A 12,509-nucleotide genomic window follows, 5' to 3' on the forward strand; every position below is an offset into this window, starting at 1 on the left:
ACATTCGAAAGATTGATTCAGTACATCGTTTGACATGTTTCTACTGACTGTTATGGAACTTTTGGACATTGTCACGTTATAGTGGACGCACTTTGTGACTTTGGAATTGTTTACCAAACGTGCTAACCAAAGTAGCTAATTGGACATAAATAACGGACATTATCGAACAAATCAAGCATTTATTGTGGACCTGGGATTCCTAGGACTGCATTCTGATGAAGTTCATCAAAGGTAAGGAAACATTTATCATGTATTTTCTGGTTTCTGTTGACCCCAACATGGCGGCTAATTTGGCTATTGTTCTGAGCTCCGTCTCAGATTATTGCATGATTTGCTTTTTTCCGTCGTTTTTAAAAAATCTGACACAGCGGTTGCATTAAGGAGAGGTATATCTATAATTCCATGTGTATAACTTGTATTATCTACATTTATGATGAGTATTTCTGTTGAAACGATGTGGCTATGCAAAATCACTTGATGTTTTTGGAACTAGTGAATGTAACACGCCAATGTAAACTCAGATTTTTTGATATAAATATGAACTGTATCAAACAAAACATGCATGTATTGTGTAACATGAAGTCCTATGAGTGTCATCTGATGATAATCAAAGGTTAGTGATAATTTTCTCTTTCTGCTTTTTCTGACAGCCATTTTTCCAGCAGTGCTTATTGTGGTTTGGTGGTGACCTAACAATCGTTTGTAGTGCTTTCGCTGAAAAGCATAAAAAGCGTAACAAGATTACCTTTAAAATTATAAGACACATGTATGTTTGAGAAATTTTAATTATGAGATTTGTTTGAATTTGGTGCCCTGCACTTTCACTGGCTGTTGTCATATCGATCCCGGTAGCGGGATTGCAGCCATAAGAAGTTTAAATTAGTTTGAGAAAAGCAAAGGGATTGGTCAAAAGATGGCTGAGTTATTGACAAAAATCTGACTTTACGTGTCCATTTAAACCACTGTATATCCACTACACAGTGGCATACCAATTTGAAACTTGTCATAGCCATTATGAACATCCCTAACATGAACCACACTGCATTTGGTATTGATATCTCAAAAAACAAAATTATTAACTCATTCTTTGCATATGTAATGCTAATATCCAAAATCATCTGCAATCATCTTCTCATGACTCATATGTCAGATTCACGCTAAGACAGCTGTATGTTAAACGAGAGAATCAAAACTCAAACATTAGAAACAAACATACTAATGTCAAAACTTCAGAAAATATCAAAGTTGTATTTTAGATGCATTTTATTCCATATACAGTATTTATTTGGTGCAATGGTAAAACAAATGCATCACCAAGTAAAAGAAACACTCCACTCCAAACAAAGTTGAAAAAAATCATTTACATACACAAGTAATTTAAAAATTACATAAAGTGTATTACTCATGTAATAGGTATATTCAGGACTGCTGACTTGAATGGAAATAAAATTGACAAAAGCTTTGCCTTCATCACTTGTTGTTGAGCCTTCATACACAAAATTCATTTGTAAGCATTTGCCTTATGCTTGGGCAGAAAGTTGAAATTCTTGGGTACAGGTCCAAGCAGCATTTCACTGTGGAGAAGGGGAAACAGACCGTTATTAACAACCCTTCTCCATGAAACTATTCAGCATGTGTGTAATTGGAACAGATATTCAGCCTGTATAAATACATTAGTATAGAGGTAGTCTATACTAATTCAAACCAACTGATAAATGCTAAAATGGGACTATTTTTAAAGTGCATTAACGCACTCTCATCTTACTGGCTGGTTAAGCTAAAAGCCACCATATAAAGCCCTCAAGAACATGGATTGAGACACGAGACATTGTTCTTGCAACCCTCTACTATGCTATTTTTTAATTGGAAGATTCAACTACTGAGAATGATTCAAGAGGTCAGTGCAAATGAAAACCAGCATACACTGGCGGCCATAACAACCTAGGTTAGGATAAGCAACAGTGATCTTCACCTGATCTTGATCCAGTCCCCTACGTGCTGACTTGCCATGAGAGACTCCAGGTAGTCCCTGCCCATGTAGTAGGGTGGTCGCTCGTTGATCCTCTGGGGCACTCGTTCCAGCATCCCAACTGGTATGTACCTACAAAAGAGAGAGGGTAAGATTGGCATGTCCACATTAAATGTGTTATGGTGTTGATGTTTACAGTTATAAATGAATAAAGAATATTTTGAATTGGTTGAATTCTAGGTTTGTGAAAGATGGTAAATACAGAGAAAAATGATTTTCGGCAGACCTGAAGGTTCTCGTTTGTTTGTCTTCACCTACACCAACCTATAATGCACTAAAACAACTATTGTGTATGTTTCTAAGCATTATTACAGTGTGAATACCACCTGATACTTCGTACCTGCACATGAAGGACAGCCATTCCAGCAAGAAGTTCCTGGTCTTCTCCAGGCCTTGGGTGTCCGAGCCCCAGTGCTCCAGGCCGTAGTGGGTGAAGTCCCTAAGGACATCCAGCCGCTCGCTGGACGAGATGTCCCAGTCCCGCCTCTCCTTGATCTCTGTGAAAACCCAGGGCTTGATGAGCGCGCCCCTGCCCGAGAGAAAAAGTATTACAACTAGACCTGGAGTCGATTAAGGCAAGGGTTCTCAAACCTCGGAGACCCCCAGCTGTTCCATGTATTTTAACTATTCACTGCTAGCACACCTGATTCAAATGGTCAACTAATTATGGAAGCCCTTGACTAGGTGAATCAGGTGAGTTAGTTCAGAGCTACAACATTGTGAAACGTCATGGGGGTCCCTGAGGAGAGGTTTGAGAACCACTGAGATAAGGGACTGAATTGAGATCCGAAAGGATTGGATAAAAAGTAAGCTATATGGTATCCACTCATCCTATCAGAGTGCACTAATCTGATCAGTCAAATTGTGTGAAATCAAAAGCATGTCTATTCTTTTCCATTAATATACCAACCTTGCCAGCATAATACCCGAAACTTCAGTCTCTCTAGCCTTCATGGCGTCATAATAAGACAAAATGTCTCCATTACCTGCATATAAGAGAGATTAGGTTTAACAGGTGCACACACAAACACACAGAAAATAAAACATGCACGCACGAACACACTAACTTTGTGAGACTGAGATGCCACGCGACCCGTACTCTATCACCGAGCATACTACTTGCCAATGTTCAATCATTAAAGAATAAACTTGGTGAACTTAAGACCGAGGATCTCCTTCCAAATGGACATCAGATTCTGCAACATACTCTGTTTTACTGAGACTTTGCTTTCCTCTGACATACAAACTGATTATATACAACCAGTGGATTTTACAGTTCATTGAGCGGATAGGAAGCGGGTTCTCTCTGGCAAGAACAAAGGCGGAGGGCTCTGCCTTATGACCAATAACAAGTGGTCCCATGGGGGAAACGTACAGGAACTTTCGAGCTTCTGCTCTTCCGACTTGTAATACATGTTGCCCTTTTTAGCTTCTGTGAGAGTTCTCAGGGATTATAGCCATGGATGTGTACGTCCCGCCCCAAGCAGACACCAAAACTGCTCTCAAAGATCTTCATTGGACGCTGAAAAAGCTGAAGACCGCATAACCGGAGGCAGCATTTGTCACAGAGGATATGAACTAAATCAAATCAAAGTTTGTCAAATGCGTGTAGACCTTACAGTGAAATGATTACTTACAGGCCCTAACCAACACTGTGATTCTTAAGTAAAGAAAATAGGTATTGGGTGAACAATAGATCAGTAAAGAAATAAATACAACATTAAAAAGACAGTGAAAAAGAACAGTAGCGAGACTATATACAGGCACCGGTTAGTCAGGCTAATTTAGGTAGTATGTACATGTAGGTATGGTTAAAGTGACTATGCATATATGATAAACAGAGTAGCAGTAGCGTAAAGGAGGGGATTGGCGAGTGATGGGTGACGGGACACAATGCAGATAGTCCGGGTAGCCAATGTGTGCGGGCACCAGTTTGTCAGGCTAATTGAGGTAGTATGTACATGAATGTATAGTTAAGGTGACTACGCACATCTGGTAAACAGAGAGCAGCAGCAGTGTAAAAGAGGGGTTGGGGGTGACAATGCAAATAGTCCAGCTAGCCATTTGATTACTTGTTCAGGAGTCTTATAGCTTGGGGTAAAAACTGTTGAGAAGCTTTTTGGTCCTAGACTTGCCGCTCCAGTACCGCTTGCCATGCAGTACTAGAGAGAACATTATACGACTGGGGTGGCTGGGGTCTTTGACAATTTTTAGGGCCTTTCTCTGACACCGCCTGGTGTAGAGGTCCTGGATGGCAGGCAGCTTAGCCCCAGTGATGTGCTGGGCCATATGCACTACCCTCTGCAGTCAGAAGCCGAGCAGTTGCCGTACCAGGCAGTGATGCAACCAGTCAGGATGCTCTCGATGTTGCTGCTGTAGAACCTTTTGAGGATCTGAGGAACCATGCCAAATCTTTAGTTTCTTGAGGGGGAAATAGGCTTTGTCGTGCCCTCTTCACGACTGTCTTGGTGTGTTTGTACCATTCTAGTTTGTTGGTGATGTGGACGCCATGGAACTTGAAGCTCTCAACCTGCACCACTACAGCCCCGTCGATGAGAATGGGGGCGTGCTCGGTCTTCCTTTTCCTGTAGTACAACATTTTCTCCTTTGTCTTGATTATGTTGAGGGATAGGTTGTTATTCTGGCACCACTCGGCCAGGTCTCTGACCTCCTCCCTATAGGCTGTCTCATCGTTGTCGGTGATCAGGCCTACCACTGTTGTCGCCTGCAAACTTAATGCTGGTGTTGGAGTCGTGCCTGGCCACACAGTCGTGGGTGAACAGGGAGTACAGGAGAGGACTGAGCACGCACCCCTGTGATGCCCCAGTGTTGAGGATCAGCGTAGCAGATGTGTTGCTACCTACCCTCACCACCTGGGGTCGGCCGTCAGGAAGCCCAGGATCAAGTTGCAGAGGGAGGCGTTTTGTCACAGGATCCTTAGTTTAGTGATGGACTTTGAGGGCACTATGGTGTTGAACGCTGAGCTGTAGTCAATGAATAGCATTCTCACGTAGGTGTTCCTTTTGTCCAGGTGGGAAAGGGCAGTGTGGAGTGCAAGAGAGATTGCATCATCTGTGGATCTGATTGGGCAGTATGCAAATTGGAGTGGGTCTATGGTTTCTGGGATAATGGTGTTGATGTGAGCCATTACCAACCTTTCAAAGCACTTCATGGCTACGGACATGAGTGCTACGGGTCTGTAGTCATTTAGGCAGGTTGCCTTAGTGTTTTGGGCACAGGGACTATGGTGGTTTGCTTGAAACATGTTGGTATTACTGACTCAAATCAGGGACATGTTGAAAATGTCATTGAAGACACCTGCCAGCTGGTCAACACATGCCCGGAGCACACGTCCTGGTAATCTGTCTGGCCCCGCGGCCTTGTGAATGTTGACCTGTTTAAAGGTCTTACTCATGTCGGCTACGGAGAGCGTGATCACACAGTCGTCCGGAACAGCTGATGCTCTCATGCATGTTTCAGTGTTGCTTGCCTCGAAGCGAGCATAGAAGTGATTTAGCTCGTCTGGTAGGCTCATGTCACTGGGCAGCTCGCGGCTGTGCTTCCCTTTGTAGTCTGTAATAGTTTACAAGCCCTGCCACATAAGACGAGCATCAGAGCCGGTGTAGTACGATTCAACCTTAGCCCTGTATTAGCGCTTTGCCTGTTTGATGGTTCGACAGAGGGCATAGCAGGATTTCTTATAAGCTTATGGGTTAGAGTCCCGCACTTTGAAAGCGGCAGCTCTAACTCTATAGCTCAGTGCGAATGTTTCCTGTAATCCATGGCTTCTGATTGGGGTGTCTGTACAGTCACTGTGGAGACGACGTCCTCGATGCACTTATTGATAAAGCCAGTGACTGATGGGGTGTACTCCTCAATGTCATCGGAAGAATCCCGGAACATGTTCCAGTCTGTGCTAGCAAAACAGTCCTGTAGTTTAGCATCTGCTTTATCTGACCACTTTTTTATAGACCGAGTCACTGGTGCTTCCTGGTTTAATGTTTGCTTCTAATCAGGAGGATAGAATTGTGGTCAGATTTACCAAATGGAGGGCGAGGGAGCGCTTTGTATGCATCTGTGTGTGGAGTACAGGTGATCTAGAATTTTTTTCCCTCTGGTTGCGCATTTAACATGTTGATAGAAATTAGGTAAAACTGATTTAAGTTTCCCTGCATTAAAATCCCCAGCCACTAGGTGTGCCACCTCTGGGTGAGCCGGTTTCGTGTTTGCTTATTTCCTTATACAGCTGACTTAGTGCAGTCTTAGTGCCAGCATCCGTCTGTGGTGGTAAATAAACAGCCACGAAAAGTATGGATGAAAACTCTTGGCAAATCGTGTGGTCTACAGCTTATCACAAGACACTCTAATTCAGGCGATCAAAATCTAGAGACTTCCTTAGATTTCATGCACCAGCTGTTTACAAATATGCACAGAACGCCGAAATGAGTATTCAACAATGCCAGTTTTTATTGTTTCATTCACTTCCCTTTGACCTGCACTGTTGAATTTCCCTGTACCTTGCTACATCTCCAACCCTGTGCATGTGACTAATAAACTCTCTAAATCAAACTTACCAAAGAGTGGGATGGGGCTGGCGAGTTGGGAGCAGGTATTAATGTAGTCCCAGTCAGCTGACTTGGTATAGCGCTGTTCCCTGGACCTGCCATGCAACTGCAGAGACTTGAAATTACTCTTATGCTACACATCCCTGCCTGTGATGAAACCAACACAGAACAGTTTACTTAGGCTAGATCGATTTAGGATTCAGCATTACATTCTGACAGACGTACCGTGATCATGGACACCCCCCACTTCTTCATCTCTGGGATGAGTTTATGTGCGATGTTGGCCTTCTCCTGAACGCCGGTACGAATCTTGACAGTCAAAGGGACATCCAGAACCTGAGGAAAGAACAACAAAGTCCCTTTACATACCAGACCTGAGTTCAAGTAATATTTGTTTTCTTTCAAATGCTTTAAGGGTTTTATTGAGCCTGCATGTAGTGCAACATCTCCAATACCATAGCTGAGCAAATAAGGAATTCTACTATATAAAAATATTGCTTACAGAGTTCATTCCTCGGATGATTTGCTCAAACTTGTTGGTGCGCGTCATCAGCCCACATCCTCCGCCCTAAAGAACGGGAAAGGAAGATCATACTGATCATCTGTTTTAGACAGCCGGTTTCCCAGACACATTAAGACAAATCCTGGACTAAAAAGTAAGCTCAATGGAGAATGTCCAGAAGATTACACCTTCTTGTATACAAGGTCAATAGGACACCCCGAGTTGATGTCCACAAAGTCCACGTCGATTTTGTTGTTGAGTAGCTCTGCACATCTGGTCATTGTGTCAGGAAAGCATCCCTCCACCTAAAAATGTAAATTAGAAGACTTTTAGTACAGACCAAGGACTTAAAGCTAGAACCCTTAGTTGCTATATATTTTTTTCTTATAAATGAATGATAAACCATTGATTCTTAAATAATATAAATTGTAAAGGCCTCATGAGTTAAGTTTAACTGTCGTACCCCATCAGAACCCAAAATATAAGCTTGTTTTACTCCAACGTTTATAAACCATGTAAATTTAAACAAACACTGTATAGCCCCAAAACATGGTTAAAACTATAATGATATTATTTTATAATAATGTTGACATCATGGATGGTCAGTGCTTACATCCATAGCTCTGTCTATGAATTTAGGCCCATCCCTCAGCATTTTTACCAAAACATAGGTGGGGTAATGCTTTGTTATCGCTTCAATTAAGGATTCTACCTTTAAAATTGAACAGTTTCAAAGATCTTTACTTTGAGCTCAAATGCCCTGGAGGTTAAATCTGAAATGATGGACTAAGATAATCCCCATCTTTACCATTAATTCAGGATTGAGGCAAATAGCTAGATCTACGCAAATGAGGGACATAGGACTAAACTCAAAATGTCTGACAAATTTAGGAGTGATCTATTACCACTTTTTCACTTTTAAAACCGGAATGAGGTGGAACAAGCTCAAGCACACTGCCCAGAACAGAGTACAATGAAGTGGAGTTATCCCTGGGGAGCAATGGGCATAAGTATGTATTCACTTCCTGCCTGTTCTAACCTGCACGCCGAAAAGGTCCTCGCTCTCATGTCTCTTGAGGAGCGCCCATTCGGACGACTGGCCCTGCAGCAGGTTGGTACACATGGCCATCTCTCCACACGTAATGTCGGCGCCGAATCGTTTGCATATACGACGGAAAGGCAGGTTTCCACACTGAGACGAATATATTAATGTTATTAGATCATTCTAAAATACATAATGCAGAACACAATACACATGAAAAATTATAGATTATATCTAACAAAGTCACTTATTTTCATTGTTGTCCTCTTTGGAATATGAAATATCAAGCCATTAGTGTGTGCACATTGGGTCGCTTTCCTGGACCCAAAACAAGCTTATTCCTGGACTAAGAAACCCTATTAAAAGAGATTTTCAGTTGAGCAGTTGAGCATAGGATTAATCAGTCTGAGAAAGTGGCCAACTCTGTTCCAAGGACCGACTTACCGTTGTTAAGGGAGCAAGATACAGCTTGTCTTTGAAGTCCACCTTTAGGAAGAATAAAACAATTATTTCTATTCATAACGTTACTATTTGGTTTATACAACTACTTAATATTAAAAATGGGCTGTTAATATTTAAACGAGGCTAATATACAAAGTGCCACTCAGATTCACGACAATACCTAGCACTGTGTTAAAGTCAAGCGGCTCAAACATACCTGCTTCTTTTCACATTGTCGTAACTTTATAACATCAGCATCAGTCAACGGCCCAATGGTTTTCACTAGAGCCAGGTTCTCCTGGCTAACCTGCAATTTTCCAAAAGGTAAACAACTTCAGGTAAAAAACTTATAGCCACCATACAGTAAATCCAAAAATAGCACAGATCTATTTATTATATTTTCTAGCCAGGCAGTTTTTTCCTTGCCACTGTCAACTCTAATTACTTTTTGAAGATTAAGGTCCAGGTTGCTGTTAAGCGCTTTGTGACAAATGTAGTAGTAGTTGTAGTGTAATAGTGTTGCTACTGTACCTCAGTTCCCTGGTTGTCTGATGTTTGTGGATTCTCCCCTTCAGAACACTGAGAGTGGACCACCGCTGAACAACAGTTATCAAGTAAGGGATATAATTATTCTGATAGTTTAATGTTTTATTATCAAAATCAGATTATAAATATTTAATAGCTGAATTAATCCATGTAATTTAATCTAACACCATCTCTGCACCTGACAAGTCTTTTACAAACTGTAAAGCCACTTGAAATGGAGTTTGGCATTGAGAGTTGTACACAAAGAAAACTGTAAAAAATTATAAAAATATGGCCAATTCTGCAACTAAAAATAGTGAAATTCCTGTGAATATCAGTCGGTGATACATCGCAAAACCACCAGGGATGTATTCACTAGGAACCAAACGGGGAGGGACCTACCTGAATTTGCTAATATAAACTTGTTTCGTTGCAAAACATTTTGCTACGGTGTATGACTAATGAATATAACCCAGGCAACATATAGCTTCCACAAAACGGCAGACCCGCCGAGCCTTACCGTTCTCTGCTGTTGCAGCCTTTTTCCAGCACTCTCCTGCTTTGTGTCCGCCTTTGAAAATTATCTTCATGTAGGCGTCAGACGCTGTAAAGGGGACCACCTTCTTGCGGAGGCGCCACTGCAGGTCCTTGTCCAGGCTATTCCTCACTGGCGTTCTCCCCTCCATGGCTTTCGCACGCTCCTCGTTGGCCATGTTTTTTAGGTCAGCGCTGATGTGGGCCCGGGCGAATCGGCAGCTCAAGCCGTAGTGGCACTTCCCGAAGGTGTCATAAAGGTAGCAGTGCTCTCCAACGTCAGCGGGCTTTAAGGCCATGTACTCAGCAACATCATGGATGAACTTGCATTTGTCGCCGTAGACACATTTAGTCTCACGCTCCTGGGGGAGTTCAATGAGAAAATAGAAAAAAACAATTTGGTGTTGATAAACAATTAGGTCTACAGGAAACTCAATTGAGCATGCTCCTGATAGGTAATGGAAAAACATGCCATTGAAATGACTTGGGGGGATTTCGAACATGGCAAGTCCCAGGTTGCATGATAAGTAGTTGGCCCTTTCATCTAGCCGCTAAAGTGACAATCCTACCTGAATTATGGAAGGACACAGTCGTCTGTTGTCGTAGCTCGTGGGTTTCATGTGCGGCCTAGACTTGTTCTGTCCTCGCATTCGCTTGCTGTCCTGTTTGTCCGTCCTCTCCTGCTCATCTGGGTCCACTTTCAATTTTTTCTCTTGAGGCTCTTCCAGAGAGTCCTCTGCTGTCTCTTTTGGTACTGCATCGTCACTGGCCTTGTCATCATTAGGACCCTTCCCTCCAGAGTCCAGTAACTCGTGGAACTTTTCTTTGGTTGTGAGAAACCTGAAAACAGAGAATGCTGATCAAATTGATATATAATTGATACAATTCAACAAGTAGGCATAATACGTTTAAATTGGGGCTGTCCCCGACAACAAAAAATATTGGTCGGCCGAGAATCATGTTCTTTTGGTCAAAATTTTTAAACGTGAATTTTTCCATATATAGACATATCCTGTGTTTTAATCAAAATCAACTATACTGAACAAGAATATAAACGCAATATGAAAGTGTTAGTCCAATTTTTCATGAGCTGTGTTGTATTCTAGCTTGAAATATATACATACTTATGTTACCATACTAGAACTACTTTACATGTATAATGTTATTGTTAAATCTCATGAATCCTACTGAGAGGGCCAAAGGGGGAAAAAAAGTCTGGTTTCAGTCACTGATAAGGTTGCATAGCCATGGATTAGGGAGGAGTGAGGAATGTGGGCCGAGGTCAGATGAAGTGACAAGAAATTGTTCTATTACGCACACACCACCGGAATTTATTTCCTTCTTAATGTGTTTGAGCCTATCAGTTGTGTTGTTACTTATGAGCCGTTTTACCAAATAGAGCTAAGAGAAACGACAGTCCATGTAGGACATGAAGGTCAGTCAATCCTGAACATTTCAAGAACTTTGAAAGTTTCTTCAAGTGCCGTCGCAAACACCATCAAGCACTATGATGAAACCGGCTCTCATGAGGACTGTCACAGGAAAGGAAGACCCAAAGTTAACTCTAATGAACTTATCTTCTGTAGCAGAGGTAACAGCCTTAGAAATTGCTGCCCAAATAAATGCTTCAGAGTTCAAGTAACAGACATCTCAACATCAACTGTTCAGAAGAGACTGCGTGAAATCAGGCCTTCATGCTCAAATTGCTGCAAAGAAGCCACTACTAAAGGACACCAATAAGAAGAATGGACTTGATTGGGCCAAGAAACACGAGCAATGGACATTAGACCGGTGGAAGTCTGTCCTTTGGTCTGATGAGTCCAAATTGGAGATTTTTGGTTCCAACCGCCGTGTCTTTGTGAGATGCCGAGTAGGGGAATGGACGATGTCCGCATGTGTGGTTCCCACCGTGAAGCATGGAGGAGGAGGTGTGATGGAGCTTTGCTGGTGACACTGTCAGGGGTTTATTTATAATTCAACTCACACTTAACCAACCTGGCTACCACAGCATTCTGCAGCGATATGCCATCCCATCTGGTTTGCGCTTTGTGGGACTATAATTTGTTTTTCAACAGGACAATGACCCAACACACCTTCAAGATGTGTAAGGGCTATTTGACCAAGAAGGAGAGTGATGGAGTGCTGCATCAAATGACCTGGCCTCCACAATCCCCCGACATCAACCCAATTGAGTTGGTTTGGGATGAGTTTGACCGCAGAGTGAAGGAAAAGCAGCCAACAATATGCTCAGCATATCTGGGACCTCCTTCAAGACTGTTGGAAATGCATTCCAGGTGAAGCTGGTTGAGAGAATGCCAAGAGTGTGCAAAGCAGTCAAGGCAAAAGGTGGCTACTTTGAAGAATTTCAAATATATTTTGATTTGTTTAACACTTGTGGATATTACATGATTCCATACGTTTTATTTCATAGTTTGTCGTCACTATTATTCTACAATGTAGAAAATAGTAATAATAAAGAAAAACCCTGGAATGAGTAGGCGTGTCCAAACTTTTGACTGGTACTGTAGGTAGGGGTAAAGTGAGTAGCAGCCGTGTAAAAAACAAAGGGGATGGGTCAATGTAAATATTCCACGTGGCATTTTATAATTTGTTCAGCAGTCTTATGGCTTTGGGGGTAGAAGCTGTTGAGGAGCCTTTTGGACCTAGACTTGGGGCTCCGGTAACGCTTGCCGTGAGTTAGCAGAGAGAACAGTCTATGACTTGGAGTCTTTAACAATGTTTTGGGCCTTCCTCTGACCGCCTAGTATATAGGTCCTGGATTGCAGGAAGCTTGGCTCCAATGATGTAATGAGCCGTACGTTCTACCCTCTGTAGCGCCTTATGGCCCGATGCCGAGCAGTTGCCATACCA

General features: G+C 42.3%; 1 protein-coding gene across 2 annotated transcripts in view; it reads right to left on the reverse strand.

Moving 5' to 3' along the window:
* Positions 1–1,245: 1,245 nt before the first annotated feature.
* Positions 1,246–12,509, reverse strand: part of dus3l (dihydrouridine synthase 3-like (S. cerevisiae)) — a 30,459-nt gene continuing 19,195 nt past the window's right edge. The window contains exons 2-15 of one of the 2 annotated variants that reach the window (XM_071367961.1): positions 10,208–10,478; positions 9,625–10,000; positions 9,111–9,175; positions 8,797–8,886; positions 8,583–8,624; positions 8,136–8,288; positions 7,285–7,401; positions 7,097–7,162; positions 6,820–6,930; positions 6,604–6,700; positions 2,940–3,015; positions 2,370–2,558; positions 1,973–2,101; positions 1,246–1,574 (exon numbers count right to left, since the gene is read on the reverse strand). In XM_071367961.1, the coding sequence (XP_071224062.1) occupies positions 1,502–1,574; positions 1,973–2,101; positions 2,370–2,558; positions 2,940–3,015; positions 6,604–6,700; positions 6,820–6,930; positions 7,097–7,162; positions 7,285–7,401; positions 8,136–8,288; positions 8,583–8,624; positions 8,797–8,886; positions 9,111–9,175; positions 9,625–10,000; positions 10,208–10,478 (1,855 nt within the window). In that variant the 3' untranslated portion in view covers positions 1,246–1,501. Of the gene's footprint in view, positions 1,575–1,972; positions 2,102–2,369; positions 2,559–2,939; positions 3,016–6,603; positions 6,701–6,819; positions 6,931–7,096; positions 7,163–7,284; positions 7,402–8,135; positions 8,289–8,582; positions 8,625–8,796; positions 8,887–9,110; positions 9,194–9,624; positions 10,001–10,207; positions 10,479–12,509 lie in introns of both variants that reach the window. The other variant, XM_071367960.1, reaches the window with a different exon arrangement.

Source organism: Salvelinus alpinus, chromosome 26 (genome assembly GCF_045679555.1).
Source record: "Salvelinus alpinus chromosome 26, SLU_Salpinus.1, whole genome shotgun sequence".
Lineage (NCBI taxonomy): Eukaryota > Metazoa > Chordata > Actinopteri > Salmoniformes > Salmonidae > Salvelinus > Salvelinus alpinus.